Below are 16,431 nucleotides of genomic sequence, written 5' to 3'. Positions count from 1 at the left end.
GGCCTTGATTTTACGTTTCTCTTGGTATGGACATTAAAAATAGAGGTAGGATATCGTAAACCCATTTGGTAGTTCATAATGATTAGATGTAGGGGCTGAAATCTCCCTTAGTAGTAAACAGATGTGGGTTAAGGTGCACTTTGGATCATCGCCAACGAATTGCTCGAGATTGAAAGTGGTTCCACACTTCTGAATAATAGTTTTTAACAGATGTCAAAGGAAATGAAGATAGTAATGAGAATTTTTTTTTAAATGTGAGTCCTTCCCACAAAAGGTTATAAGCCTACTGGTGTGGGTGGGCTAAAGTTAGATGGCGGAACAGCCAAGTGTAAACCCGAGCGTTCAAAACTTTAGTTGTACTTCTAAACAAAATAGCATGTATGTTACATTACAAATACTAAATTTTATTTTTCAATCCGGTTCAGGATCTACCACGAAATGTAGTATTACACTGGACGATGAAATTCATCTCCTCGTCTAAAGCCATCCATGACCCCAGCTTCTTCGGTAAAGATGTAGTGATCCGGACGGACAGGTTCCAACTAACCTGCTTGATTAGCTGTAACGTATACATCCTTCCATTAGGATTATAGCAGTAGAAGCTTTAAAGCATACCTTTACTTTCTCATTTGAAAAAGGTGGGAATAAACACAATTTGTTAAATGTTTTTAGTTTACGATGGGGACCTGCATTGCAGTCTACCCTTGTCAGAGGTAGGAAAAAAAGCTGGAAGCATCAACAGTGGAGAAATACTGCATAGAATATCCATGCTTACTTTGTATGACAAGAGATGGCAGCAGCGTACATTTTAAAATCAGAGCAATTTTGGATAGTATTTTTTAGAGATTATTGGAATAATTCTCAAGTAAATGCAAATAGGGGAGGGGGGGATGTGGGTGTCTGTAATTATGTGTGTCCTATGGTCAAGTTTGTCTGTATTGTGAGGGGGGTTAAAACCCCCCTCACCACCCCGGTCCAAGACTGACTAACTTGGTACCAAGAGAAAAAACCTGGGAAGAAATTCTCTGAAGAGATTTGAACTCAAGTCGTTTCGCTTGGCAAGCGCGCGCCACTGACGCTACGCTACCGAGGCTTGTCATGAAATGCGTTACTTTGGTCATTTGTAGTGGTACAGTTCACATCTACCTTACCTTTCAACATCAGTACTTTGTTAACCACGTTATTTAATCTTGTACGGCTTTCATTGTTGCGTACAACAATTGATTTCAAGTGGTCGGTTTCATCTAAAGTGATGCTAATGTTGTCTGATAATAAATTTATCTTTTATGGCAGGGAGAGGAAAGTTGCTATATTCGGTTGCCTAAGAAATTATTCCTAATGCTTTGAACTATCCAAATTTGTTATTGCCAAGCACCTTCGTTCTACACTGGTAATACCCAAAGTTCTTTATATTGGACGCAAAAAAAAAATATTCGCTTAGATATCGACTAGCCTGATGGTATAACGTTGTTAAATTGGAGGGGAGGGCATGTGTATGTCGTATTGCTACTGATGTAATAAGAACATGCATGCGTCTCTCCCCTACAAGGTTAATATTACTTTATTAATGAAATACCCCCTTTCTGCATTGTATGTTGCTAAAATGCGGGAGAGAATTTTATGTCAGGGAAAAATAATTGGAGTTTGGTAGAGAAATTCGAATGAGGACAGGTTTAATAAGTTCTAATTGTGTGTTAGAACAAACGATCTAAAATTGCATTCATTTAAAAGACTTGGAGGATTTTTGACACTTGTGTTAGCTGCCCACTCGAGAGTTTGAAGCTAATTTTATGTTATTAATATCCGTATTTAGTAGCGAAGAAACCCGAGTGAGAGCAATAACAATCATATAATTGTGACCTTATTAATTTCTGGAAATTGTTTGGTAGACGAATATTGGACCATACCTCATTTAATCCGATTAATAATAGAAAGGGGTGTTCATTTGGGATAACTTTTTTTTAAATTATTAATTGGAGAAAATCTCACCATACGAAATCAGATTAAGGAGGAAAAGAAAATTAAGCCGGCAGGTAAGAAGGATATTATTTAGTATGGTGACTATCATCAAACGTGTGCAAAGATGTATATATATGTATAAGGCACTGGAGTAAGTTGTCCAACTGTGTCATGCAGACAGCAGTATATATTAAAAAAAAAACGTAGGTAGATTATTGTCTGTGAGTGGAAAGGGTACAGTATTTTTTAGAAGGATAGAAAGGGGAGGGGTGAGGCATGCTTGAATCCGCTTAGGGTTAAGACCTATGACTGCAATACTAGTTACAATTTTTCATGTGGCAGTGAGGTGGAATCTAAGAAGATCAATTATATAGTGGGGTGTTGATATGATGAAGAAATGCATCACCAAATAAAAAAAAAAAAAAAAAGATGAGCGCGAAAAGAGTAATCGTAATGGGAGACTTTAATTATCCGAAGAATGAAACTGAATTTATTGAGCCGTTGCGAAACCACTTCCTCAAGCAGCATATGACAGAAGGAAGTCAAAGGGTGTTTCAGTTATAGGCGTAACTATTCTGCCTCTAGTTGGTAACAGTCAACATGCGATACTTACTTGGGAAGTGGCTAAGTTCATGAATGTTACATGCTGAACTACAAAGCAGGAAATTATAAACCAACAGTTCAATGGGAGATGGAAAGCATTTAAATGATGCGATATCAGAGAGTTCGAAGAATAAATAGAGTAGGAGTCAAATGGATGTGTAAATCTTATTAAGCAAGAGATTCGTAAGAAACGAGTGATGTCAGTTATTATAAGCAGAAGAGTCACAACTTGCTCCAGTGTCTTATACATGTAGACATCTTTGCACACGTTTGATGGGTCCGAACTGCACGAACACAAAGTCGAAATTGTTCTCTCCTTTTGAACATTTTCATGACAAAGCCCATTCACACAGTTATATAACATTGTCGCTCTTACATTCACACCATTTTCCCTGACTAAGTTATCAAGGGAGACTCCTGATACCAAAGGTATTCTGTGTAGGCCGCCCTTATACAAATCCAACCAATCTTCCTTCAAACTCACTTCTACACAGCCTACTCATAGAATCGTTTGCCATCATATCGAGGTAATATACTTAATATTTTCACTCTTCACTTCCAACATCCCTTTCATACTGAACTTATCACTAGTAAGTCGCTAGTACATACTCCAATCTCATTTACTTTTCTGTTTTTGAATTGCATGTTCTATATTTATTATTTTTTTCTTCTACTCCCGGAAAACTCAGTTATAACCCACTCATCAAAGCATGTATGTTTTATCATACTAAACAACATCGTTCTTTTTACAAACAGAAGAGCCACAACTGTTGTACGGAATGCTGAGTAATAGAGACTGATGGGATATCAGCACAGATGCTAAAAGAGTATTCAGCTGAACTGGCTATTCCTTCCAGGCTATATAATTTGAGTCTCAGGAATGGAAAGAATGTATGATAATCCCATTGCACAAGGGTGGTGCAAAGACCATTGTATCCAACTATCGACAATCAGGAGTGGTGGTGAAGATTTTGGAATAATTAGTTAGGGCTCGCATTCAGAAATTTTGAGTGAATCTCTACTTTGCAATAAGGAGCATGTTAATAAGGGAAGGTCATGTTTTAGTAACTTGCTCACATTCTATAATAATATTATTATTGAACTAGACAAGTGGAATGGCTACTGCATGAGGCTTTTGACAGAATGGAAGACTGTTGCATAAATTGGAGAACATGGCCTTGGATTATAAAATATTAGCGTGAATAAGAGGATGACTACTCATCGAATACAGATTTCAAAATATGGTGTACAACAAGGATTAGCCCTTGGTCCACTGTTATTCAATCTTTACATTAATGATGATTTGAATAAGCTGGAATTGTGGGCATGGGAAAATGGATGTCAGAAAATGTAAACTCATGCACTTCGGCGTGATTAGATCCAGTGTTGTATTATATTGGTGGGATTATGTTAGAAGAAACTGATGAGGCCAGGGATCTTGGAGTGTTAATAGATCGGAAGCTGAAGTTCAGGGGGCCATGGAGCAAAGATTGTAAATACAACTCAAAAGATAATTGCAATGCTGAAACGAACTTTGACATGTGAAGATAACGATGTCATTTTTTCTCTTTACAAGACCTTGATAAGATCTCATTTGGACTATTGTGCGCAGGTCTGGTCTCCGTTGTGATTCTGATAGAGTGGAATATTGATTATGAAGACAGATTGAGAAAGAGGGGTGACAGGATTGAGACTTAGAAACTTCTGAAAGGGCATACAGGATTTCAAATTATGGAGGGTGGGGAAAGAGGGCCGCCAAGAAGGGTGTAAGGGCTAGATTTTTCTCTCAGAGGGTGGTGGTGTGCCATTAGATGTTGTGAGTGCAAGCGTGTGAATGAATTCAAGAATAAGTATGATTAGCTGGTGCGTGTAGTATGTGGCCTCCCTGGAGGTCTCTCTTAATAATAAAATAATGACGGAGTCGTGCTGTATTGACGGAACGTTGAATCACGTGTGTAAGCCAAAGCGTTCAAAACTTCACATGCTTACTTTGTTTAGTCAGGACAGACAGGTTTCTATTAACCTATTAGGGTTACAGCAGGTTGCATATTGAGGGGGAGGTGAAGGGTAAACAAGATTTGTGCAGTGGGACTTGCATTAGAAACTAACCTTGTGTGTAGTAGAGAAAAAAAGATGAAATCGAATTAACACGCATCTTCGACTGCAGAATGAATGATAACTTTCATTATTTCGTGTGTAACTCCACCTTCTGATTACTGAAATGGCTTGAAAAAGTTCCATGTTCGGTGTGTAGAGAGATTAAGTTGGTCACTGAAGCTAAATCCCACTCAGTGACCAACATAACTGCACTCAAAGAACAGTGGAAACCAAAGCAAGGAAAATACCAATATGGAATTTATATATTTCTTATGTACAAATAAGAGAAAGGTGTCTTTCTTATTCTCAAAATATTCTGAATTATAGAAAGCTATAAATAGAAAATTATATTTTCTTTTAATCGTTTCTTCAAGAGTAAACGAAGTATCTTCACGACATGCTTTAATGTTTACTTTATTTCTTTTGTCTTTTTAACCACGTGATCTTTATACTCGGCAAAGGAAGCGTTATGGCCAGGAATGAATGAGCAAGATAAAGTAACTGGATCTTGGATAACAAATGAGATTTTGGGTCTTTAAGCTATTTAGTTTGGAAAGTAAAAAGACTATTGTAAATATATTTAAACAAAGCTCACTATAAAAATTTACAGAAGTATATATTAATCGACTACGTACCGCAGCCGATTGGCGAACACATTAAACAGAAATACGGGTTAATTTCTAATATCGAAGCAGGCTTTCAGAGATGTTTGAAAACCTCCGTTGGGTTTGTTGACCTTACTGCTGCATACGACACGGTATGGAAAGAGGGGATGCTATACAAGTTGATATAAGCCATACCATGCCAATCCATCATACGACTTATTGGTAACAGGTTCTTTCAGGTGATACTGGGAAACAAAATGAGAAAGCTGAACAATGGGCTCAGCATGCACCAGTCTTATACATCTGATCTACTGACAATTAGCTGATGATATAGCTCTCGCCACCCAACATAAGAACATCGCAGGAACCGAAGATATTCTCACAAATGACTTTAGAACCATTGGGGAATACTTTCATAAATGGAGACCAACACCAAACCTCAATAAGACCGAGGTTAGCTCTTTTCACCTAAATACCAAATTGGCAAATAGGAAACTTCAGGTCAGCTTTAACAATACAATGCTGCAGCAACAGGATTTCCTTAAATATTTGGGTGCTACCTCGGATAGTGTTCTATCTTTCAAAAGACGTCTGGAGAATTTCTCTTTAAAGATCAAAACCCGTAATAACATCATACAAAAATTGTGTAATTCTACATGGAGTTCTGCGATACTCGACATTGGACCTAGTCTACCCTGCGGCAGAATATGTTCACCAGTATGGCTAAACAGCCCTCATATCAAGAAAATCGACACGCAAATAAACGCAGCGATGAGGACAATAACAGGTTGTGTCAAATCCATTCCCCTCTACTGGCTTCCAACTTTGGGCAATACTGCGCAAACACGATGCTCTAGTTAAAGAGTAAAAATAAACAGCAATACATGAAGACCTTCCACATATAAGTATAAATCGCCTTAAATCCCGAAACTTCCACTAATACTGGCTGAAGAACTAGTAAATAGCAATTTCAATGTTAATTCGAAATAGCTAGAAATTTGGAAAGAAAAATCGCAACCAGACTTACACAAGTATCCTCAACCAAAACTCGAAAGGGATTGAGCTTCCACGTTATCTATGGAAAAGCCTAAATAGGATACGCACAGGACATGGTATCTGCGCAGACAGCTTACACTCCCCAATGCGACTGTGGGGCCATAAACCAAACCATCCGGCACATGAGCCTACCCTGGTGATCTGAGAGACTTTTTTGAGGCAGATCCTTCAGCTCTTGATTGGCTATCTGAACCAGACTTAAAATTTTAGTGACTTCTTTATCCACTAATTGCATATGAACACTACCCGTCTCATTTTTATGGTCTGTATAAATATCTATTTATATGAAGAGCCAAAGGCTTCGATTCGGCGACATATGACATCCCATATCGTTTCTTAGCCGAATAAGAAACTCAAAGAGTTTCATGCCGAATATAGTAGAAACTATATAAAGTTCGGCGATTCCAAGCGTAAGCAAATACCTGGATACTGCAGCAACTGACCCGTTTCTTATTCGGCTAAGAAACGATATGGGATGTAATATCCCTTAACTTAAACATGTCATATGTCGCCGAATTGAAGCCTTTGACTCTTCATATATCTAATAATTTAGTAGGACACCTCTCGGCAATACTCATAGAAGGGTTGTAAGTTCTGTTCGCTACAAACTTGATATTAACTGCATTCCCCCGTGTGGTTGCCGGGATAAGAATAGCACCAATGTAGCTAATGCATGTCGTACGAGGCGACTAAAATTGGTACCCTTGGAGGGTAATGGATGGCAATGCTGTAGCCAATGAAGTTTTAACTGAGGCTCGGCTATTGCTGTTACCCTCCTGCCATGATCAGAGCTTTATAGCTCAATAACACCTTTTCCTTACACTGTCCTCTACAGACAACGGGGAATATGAAAAGCAATATTGCTTCGCCCCTTTAAGCCAGTCCTTATAAGGACTTGATATTAACTAGGTCTAGCTACTCACTGATGAGACCTCAATAAAAGTTGAAACCGGTCTGGGTAGTGACCTTCTCTCATAATGTAGAACAGTAATACAGCTCCTAGGAGCTAAGTTCACATTATGGGTAAATATCAAGAATAGTGATCGGAGCTTGCTCCACTTCTACCACGAGTTGCCCCAGCTTGCACTACCCTTTGGGATCAGTGCTGCAGTATCCAGGTATTTGCTTACGCTTGGACTCGCCGAACTTTATATAGTTTCTACTATATTCGGCATGAAACTCTTTGAGTTTCTTATTCGGCTAAGAAACGATATGGGATGTAATATCCCTTAACTTAAACATATCTATTTATATATTTTGATCTTATACTTTATGCTCAATAAATAAATTACAGATCCCAAACGAAAACCAAGCAGTTCAGGAAAATGAGTGTTAATAGAATACCGGTGCCTGGAATTACTTCTAATGGGACTATATTGATCAAGATAATAAACAACTATTATGTAATTCAAGCCGCACGAGCAGGGTGGAGTTTACAACATATACTCTGCTCGTGCAGCTTGAATTACATCGTCCAGACTTCAAGGAGCCTTGAAATTAGGCAAAAAAGAACACATTGGTGACGTCAATAATAGCAGAGAAGAAAAATGGGGTTAGTTTTTCATTTCTTAAGAACGAACCATGTCATAGAGTGAGATAGAAGCACAATTCCTTACATAGAGGAGGACTGCTGCTCCCGAATTATTAAAGAAGCCACAGCAGTTGCCCTCTGTATACAAAACCTTAACAGGAACCAAGGACTAATCCTGCCCGTGATCTGGAAGACCCTTATCAGATCCTTCAACTCGTCAGAACTGAATTACAGTGCCAACTATAGAACGTTCCTAAATAACAACAAGTGATATCATGCACGCTCTATGCATGTATTGTACGCGCTCGGTTCTTTGTTTAATATAATTGGAATCGGTTGATTATAGTTTGTAACAGTTTTTTACTTTGTAGTGCCTTACATCAGTTATGTACCCTGAAGATGACAACAGCCTTAGTTGGTATAACTCAGTTGTTATTATATGCACTTGATCAATAAATCCCAATAAAAGTATTTCCAGAGCTTTTATGATCAAGAAAATTGAACGTTTTTTAACAAGCATACCGGTGTTCTGGTATGATACTGAATAATTGGCTAACTTGAAAAAATTTCCGGTTTATAACAAGGAAATTCTTGTCTGTTTTCTAACTTACTACATACCTAAACTGGATTTATGCAAAATAGATCGAATGCTGACCAAATCTTTACTCTACGCACGATTTCAGAAATAACCTGGGAATGTTTGATGTGTTTTTTTTACTGTCAATTTTGAACACCCCCCCCCCCCTTCAAAGTTTGTATAATAAAGATAGACACGTTTAGTATTTTGTTTTTAATCTTATTTCAATGATACCGCAACAAGTAATTTGAATAGGATGGTCACTGATTATTAAACCTCTTGGCATTGAAGATTTACGATTCAGCCGTTATTTTCTCTATTTTATGGAACTGAGACGTACATTAGAAACAAAATGTCTCCAAATTAATAAAAACATATTGATCCGAAATATAAATTGGATGTAGATGTGATAAATCGTTCACACGTATGGGGAATGCAATAGGTGTTGGATGGACAAGTGAAAGTCTCTCAGTATAGAAGAACGTGATGAGAGAAACAGAATCATCTTTGAGAAGATCAGTTCGTCCTAAGACAGAAGAAGGAAGCGTGTGGTGAATGAGAATTACTTGATTGTTTTAAGACGTCCAAGAAAGAACAAATATCATACAATAGTCTAAAATAAAATTACTTGAAAATGGTAGGCTTTTTTGGTAGCATTCAATGGTGAATTTTATCATGTTAAATATTCTACAACGGCTAAGAAAGGAGGCTCTAGGAAAATTCGCCGTAAGATATTTTTGTAAATAATCAATGGATGATAAAGGGTATTAAAAAGGCAAATCTTTATTAAGGTAAATGTCAATACATAACATAATGAAGTGATTTAAAACTTGTGCTAATTAAAAGAGATGCTGCGTAAATAATTAACTTTTTGGTACGGATCGTCAATTCAATAAATCCATCAGTAACATCTCTCATTGGAAGAATTGCTAATGCTGTGAAGCATTTAATTTTCGTGTTGAATTCAGCATCTGTTTGATGGCGTAAATTCAAACCAATGGCAACAATTTTGCGATAAAGATTTTGTGCCATTGGAAATAAACAACCTGTTATGGTTGTTGATGTAAATATGTTAGAAAAAGCGTTCATAGTTTCTTTCTCGAAGTCAACCATAAATGTTTAGGGAACTAATGAAGAACGTAAGCCCTTTAAGGCACTGAATAATCTGCTGGAAGTTAATTCTGATTCGCCAAGAAGCAAAAAAAAAAAAAAACGCCATGAAATCCTTAGGGGTCTCATGCCAGTCCCAGGCCTGGATAAAGGAGTAGGTCAGATGAGCGTCGATGCTCTGACTGTAAAGAAAAAACACGATTATTATCTGATGTATATACGATCAACAGCTACATGCCGGCTCGGAAGTCGCCCGGATCAACAAGGTCCGCGATACCAATCCATATCATACTCATTACCTGGTGGTGATATGTGCTTCAATTCTTCAGTCAGTTTCCCAACTTACTACAGCATCTTGGCCATTGCTGTACAATTTTATTTTTATTCGTCAATACTTTACCTTTTTTCGTCTTTAAGTGGTCTGTTTTGGTTGAAACCTTCTATTAATGATTCTAATCATTTTGTACACCTCCCTAGTACTATTCTATATTATTTCGTTGGACTTCTAAATATTTCATCTCATCCATTCTGACTGCTTTTTTTCACCTCATTACACTTTCTTTTATACTGCTCCTCTATTTGTTCTGATGTATCCCTTCTTATCTTCAACATTCCCTTCTCCTGTATTAACTTCACTGTTTGTCTAATCCATTTCTTGATCTCTTCTGGCACTGTTTCTTCAACTGCATCTTCTATCGCTTTCATTACTCCTTTCACTTTTCGATTCGAATTTTTTTCTTTGTCCACACTTTTAAGTTTCTCCTCTAACATTGTTCTGTATCTTCTTTCTATTTCTGCTTCACTTATTCTTGCTGTCTTCGTTTCCGATGATGGGGTTTATATTTTCTTTTTCAATTTCAACTTGATGTTTGCAATCACTAAACTATGATTCGACACTGCTGTACCGACTTTATCAATCGTGTTCTTGGTTTTCCCATCATTTGATCGCCACTTCCATTTTTTATACTCCTTTTGCTGGAATATTGTGTTACAGATCATCATATCGTGGTCCACAGCAAATTCTAACATTTTTTCACCTCGTTCATTTCTTTCTCCGAAATCATATTTTCCCATGACTCTTTCCCAACCATCATTATCTATTCCAACTTTTGCATTCCAATCTCCTTCAATAATTAGTACATCTTGCTTTGGTATTGTTGCTATATGTCAGCACAGATGAGGATATTGATTAATATCCTCATCTGTGCTGTCAGATATGGGTGCATATATCTGGACTATTGATATATTAAATGGTTTCGCTTGAAATCTTGTTGCTATGATTCGTTCATCGACTCGTTTGTAGCCTGAGAGTGAATTTATAGCTTTTTTCATAAGAAGGAACCCAATCCAGGTTCATGCTTAGTGTCATGCCCTGACCATATGACTTCGCATCTATTTATCTTTCCTGATGATGTCCATCGCAACTCCGCCAGTCCTAGTATATCACACCGATATCCCTTCATTTCCTCGAGAAGTAATTCTAGTTTTCCTGCCTTCCAAAGTGTCCGTACATTCCATGTTCCTACTGATAATAGTTCTCTTAGTTTTAGTTTCCTTTTGGTATCCCACTTTTCGATCCATCCTCGATTGGTATCGCGGACCTTGTTGATTCGGGCGACGTCCGAGCCAGCATGTTGTGGCTGTTGATCGTATATATATATATATATATACACCAGATAACGATCGTGTTTTTTCTTTACAGTCAGAGCATCGACGCTCATCTGACCGACCCTCCTCCTTTATCCAGGCATGAGATCCCTAAGGATTCCATGGCGGCTTTTTGTTTTGCTTCCTGGCAAATCAGAATTAACTTACAGCAGATTATTTAGTTCCTTAAAGGGCTTACGTTCATCATCAGTTCCCTAAACATTAATGGTTGACTTCGAGAAAGCAAGTATCAGCGCTTTTTCTAACATATTTACATCAACGACTATAACAGGTTGTTTATTTCATGTGGCACAAAATCTTTATTGCAAAATTGTTGCTATTGGTTTGAAGTTACGCTATCAAACAGATGCTGAATTTAACACGAAAATTAAATGCTTCGCAGCATTAGCATTTCTTCCAATGAACTGATGGATTTGTTGAATTGACGATCGGCAGCAAAAAGTTAATTATTTACAGCATCTGTTTTAATTAGCACAATTTTTAAATGAATTCATTATGTTATGTATCACTGACATTCAGTTTAATAAAGATTTGCCATTTTAATGGCAAATTTACTCTTCATCATCCATTGATTATTTACAAAAAATTAATGCAAAATGTTTGCGACGAATTTTCCGCTCACGAAGAAATGTAAAGTTTTTCGGTAATTAGAAAAGAATTAGCAGCATATTCTGGGATTAATTATAAACTTCAGAGAAGATGTGTCTCTGGTTTGTAAATGTCTTTTCTTGATTGATTTTCACGATCCGGTGTGACATCACCACCCAGTTTACTGGAAGATTAAAAGAGTCTTGAAAACAAGTAGTGATGTTGGTCTGTAATACCAAAAAAGCGTACATTCTTTAAAAGAAAGGAGAATCACATAAAATGGGCTTTTTTTAAGATCCTTCTAATGATACTTACCGTAAAAGTTATGGAGCCTGTGTGATCCTGGTCGAATGTATTAAAGACGTAGTGAGCATATTGACTTGTGTCAACCCCTTTGGGGAAATACTGAGCATAAATTCCTTTAAATGTTTCTTCTTTTACCATTCCATTGGGACATTCCTGTGTAAACGAAAAATAATGAAATTGCTTTAGTTTTCTTTTGTCTTTAAGGATAATTAGATATAATATTATTCATTGTAGAACTTATTTCGTATCCAAACAATTGAGTTATATTAGCGTAATTACTTATGCTTTTAAAGGGTGTTTGTGTCCTAAAAGCATGCTCGACAAAAAAAAAAAAAAAAAAAAATTTTTTTTTTTTTTTTTTTTTTTTTTTTTTTTTTGGCGAGAGAGAGCGATAAGGGAAATCTTCTAGATGGATTCGATTACGTAAGTCTAAGTGCTTCTAGTATCAATCGTATATCTTAAACGTTACAAATTATCTTTAGCGCTCCAACATGGGCTCTGAGTCAATAGAAATAAAGAAAATAAAGTCGCGTGCAGGAAATTTTAACCTTGAAATACATCAAACGGCTTTCAACATGTGTGACCTTGAAGCTGGTAAGGCCTCTGGTGGATTCATAGTCGTCACGATACGTGGACATGGATCGTTAAAGAGCCTTTGTCCATATTTGTTTCAGAGATGGCTGACTTATGTGGGCCAATAAAGAAGCTGAAACCATCGGAGGCTTTGTGACAACGTCTATTTACGACCCCCCCCCTCCCTCTCCACAGTAGAGAAAATGTGTCATGAATCATAATAAGGAGATTAAATAGGAGAGCTGAAGACCCACCATGAACACGAAATATCTTTACCACCTATTGATATCATTGAATTGTCAACAGTAATAAATAAAACTCCCAGAATGCCCCACTTTGTAAATACAAGTGTCATAAAACAATTCCCTGGAATGATACAAACACTGTCGGAGTCGTATAAATGTAACTGCGAATGTCCTTGACTTTTCTAGGACAAACAATCCACTGGATGATTCAAATGGTATCTTAGTTTATTACTAAAAAAACAACAATTAATTTTCAGATTTTAACGATACAGTTAACTGCAAACATTTCGATTGTTAGTCTCCGAAAGGATACAGGGTGAATGCGATAGTACGCCATCTCACGGAGAAAATACTTACGATGGTGTACTCTATAATTAAGTTCTTTGTGTCGCTCATGTTTCTTTTAATACATTATAAATGCTTTCGGAATTTATTCAGTTATATTCAATTGTTGTTTTCTAACAAGAGTTGAATATAATGAAAGGGCAAAGTCAGGTGTAATGATGGTCATAAATAAATCTTTGAGAAGAAATATTATACAACTACTGGAATGATAGAATCATAGAGACAAGACTAAAGATATATAGAGGATATTTAACAATAATAGGCTTATGCCGCAGAAGAGGGAAAAGAAGAAGAATCAGATTTTTTTAAAATCAAGAACTACAAAGATTATAGACCAAATAAACCCTTCTGATTATATTTTAATAATGGGTGACTTAAATGCAAAAGTTGGTAATACCTCACATACACCTAATATAGGACCGATGGAAGAACCAATATATATAATGGGAAGAGATTAAGAACATTCACCCTATACAACAATTAAGGTACCTGAGGTAAATAGGGCCCAGCGTCTAATAAGGCCCGTTTTAAAAAAAAAATCACATTTACGGTGTTGTGCCTGTTTGGTTTCTTACGCACACACAATAAGCAATGGCAAATCAGTGATGCCATGTTGTCTAGTGACTGTATTGTGTCAGTTTGACCTAGACCTTTGTGGGAGGTGATTGTGTCTCCCCGTTTAATAATATTACGCCGCAATAATTCGTAAGTTTTAATTAAAAATATTGTTCTTTCAACATTCAGTTTTATGATAAAAAATGTTTTAATTGATTTGAATTCATATTTTACGTGAAAATAGATGTGATCTAATCTAGTTCGCGGAGGTTAATAAGGCCCAGTAAATTTGTTGATGGACTTTATTAAACTGCTATAATTTATGATTTTATTTTTTGGTGATTGCTCATAATAGTTACTATTATGAGCAATCACTTCTGACATTTTCAGAGGCTAAAGGCCTCTGAAAATGTCAGAAGTTAAGAAGGAACGGGGTCTTTGGACTGATTAAAGACTAGAAGCAGCTATGAAAGCTGTGCAAAGAGGACAACTATCACAACGTGCGGCATCAGAACGCTATGGAGTACCTAGAAGAACATTGAGGAACCATTTAAAGACAGAGAAGACGACGAAAAGATTAGGAAGAAATACTGTGCTAACTAAGAACAAGAGAAGAACCCGGTAGAAAGAATAGTAAAGTTTGCTTCAATTGGCGTACCTTTAACTCCAAAAGCTATACGCAAGCAAACTTTTATATTTTGCGACCAAAATGAAATTAGGAATAACTTCAATAAAGAAAGTGGCCTCGCAGGAAAAGATAGGCTGAAGTTATTCTTAAAGAGAAACCCAACAATTTCTAAACGTAAAGCTCGAGTTGTAAGAACATGTCCTAATCCTCCATCTTGTGATTCAGATAACTACCATTCATTGTTTCAGGAGTTTCATAGACTATATAATAGTTAATATGAAATTATCAAATATGATCACAGACACCAGAGTATACAGAGATAGAGTCAGACCACTACTTACTGGTAGAGAAAATTAAATGGAAACCAAGATGGGAGGGAAGGAAAATGGAAATACAGAACAATATAAAATTAAACTCTTAGATTATGAGAATATCAGAGGCTTGTATCAGAATAGAATTAGGGATTGATTGAGTAAAATCTAGGAAAGTAGGACAGTGGAAGAAGAATGGTCAAACAAATATATATATTAGAAAATGCTACAAGAGAGAGCTTGGGAACATAAAGAAAATGGATAAGACGCAGAGGTCAAAGACAATGGGACGAAGAGATAAAAAAAAAAGTGGCATATAAACAATGCCTATTTTTAAAGACAGATGAATCATTCTTTGAATATAAAAGGAAAAGAGCAATAGCAAAGAGCGTATGTAGGGGAAAAATAGAGAGACGTATGAAAATTTTATAGCAAAATTAGAATAGAGACTGCACATTAAAATGACTTAATACAACATAACATATAGAATCCTCAAACAAATGAAGAAAGGTTTAAAAGAACAACTATCGATATAATTGAACCATAAACTTTGCAGGAGTATTTCCAGAAGCTATGGTATGATAACTACTCTATACAAGAATCCTCCGCGGAATATAACATCAATTATATAGATGAGTTTACATACGAATAACTACAGAACACCCTCAAAGACAGTAGAACAGGCAAGTCACCAGGAGAAGATAACATAAAAAGAGAACTTGTTAAATTTGCAGGTAAAGAATTTAATACCAGATTTCTAAAACTTATAAACCAAATATACAAAGAGAGGAAAATCCCCTAAACACTGAGGTAGAGTGATCCAAATTTACAAAAAAATTTGTAAATTTTTGTATCCTGTATTGAGGAGGCTGATGCCTCCTCAATACAGGATACAAAATCTATGCAAAAATGTTAACAAACAAATTAATATCCTATATAGAACCACAGCTGGGGGAAAGAACAGAACGGATTCCGTAAGGGAAGATCATGTACAGACTCAGCTTTTATTTTAAAAATACTTATAGAAACACATAGAGAATACAATATTGAAACACGCACAACTTTCATTGATTATATAAAAGCATTTGACAAAATTCTGAGAAATAAACTATGGGAAGCTTTAAAGGAATATCACATTCCAAACCAACTATACAATGCTCTATTGAACACATACCATAATAACGAAATAGCAATAAAGCAAAATGATATCATATCTACTTGGAAACCAATAAATAGAGAAGTCCATCAAGGATGTCCTTTATCACCCATATTATTCAACATATATATGGACAATATTATCAAAAAATGGAGAGAAGTAAATACATATGGCTTCCAAATGAATCGACATACAAAAAAGAGACTTTTTGCTGATGATCAGATCATCTTTTGAAGACAAAATGCAGAAATCAATCTATAATTTAAATATTATACAACAATATGGCCTACAAATGTCAACGGAGAAAATTAGAAATAATGGCTTTTTATGGAAATAACATGTCAGAAGTAAAATAATAATAAATAATTGAAAAAGTTAATAGTTTCAAATATCTAGGCTGTAAATTGTATTACATAAATGAAATAGATATTGATTTTAAGATGACAAACTTCATAAAAATCACTGATTAATAGAACCTTTAAACCTAACTATGTACAGAAACACACAAGACTTCGAGT

General features: G+C 36.1%; 1 protein-coding gene across 1 annotated transcript in view; it reads right to left on the bottom strand.

Annotated features, from left to right (window-relative positions):
* Nucleotides 1–16,431, bottom strand: part of LOC150106434 (A-type potassium channel modulatory protein KCNIP1-like) — a 304,981-nt gene that overhangs the window by 18,897 nt on the left and 269,653 nt on the right. Inside the window, exon 5 of the mRNA XM_090392444.1 lies at nucleotides 12,110–12,253. Coding sequence (XP_090248570.1) covers nucleotides 12,110–12,253 — 144 coding nt within the window. The remainder of the gene's footprint in view (nucleotides 1–12,109; nucleotides 12,254–16,431) is intronic.

The sequence above is a fragment of the Typopeltis vanoorti genome, chromosome 5 (assembly GCF_054136105.1).
Source record: "Typopeltis vanoorti isolate ZY-2024b chromosome 5, IOZ_Tvanoo_1.0, whole genome shotgun sequence".
NCBI lineage: Eukaryota > Metazoa > Arthropoda > Arachnida > Uropygi > Thelyphonidae > Typopeltis > Typopeltis vanoorti.
This window is presented reverse-complemented; position numbering and strand designations above follow the sequence as displayed.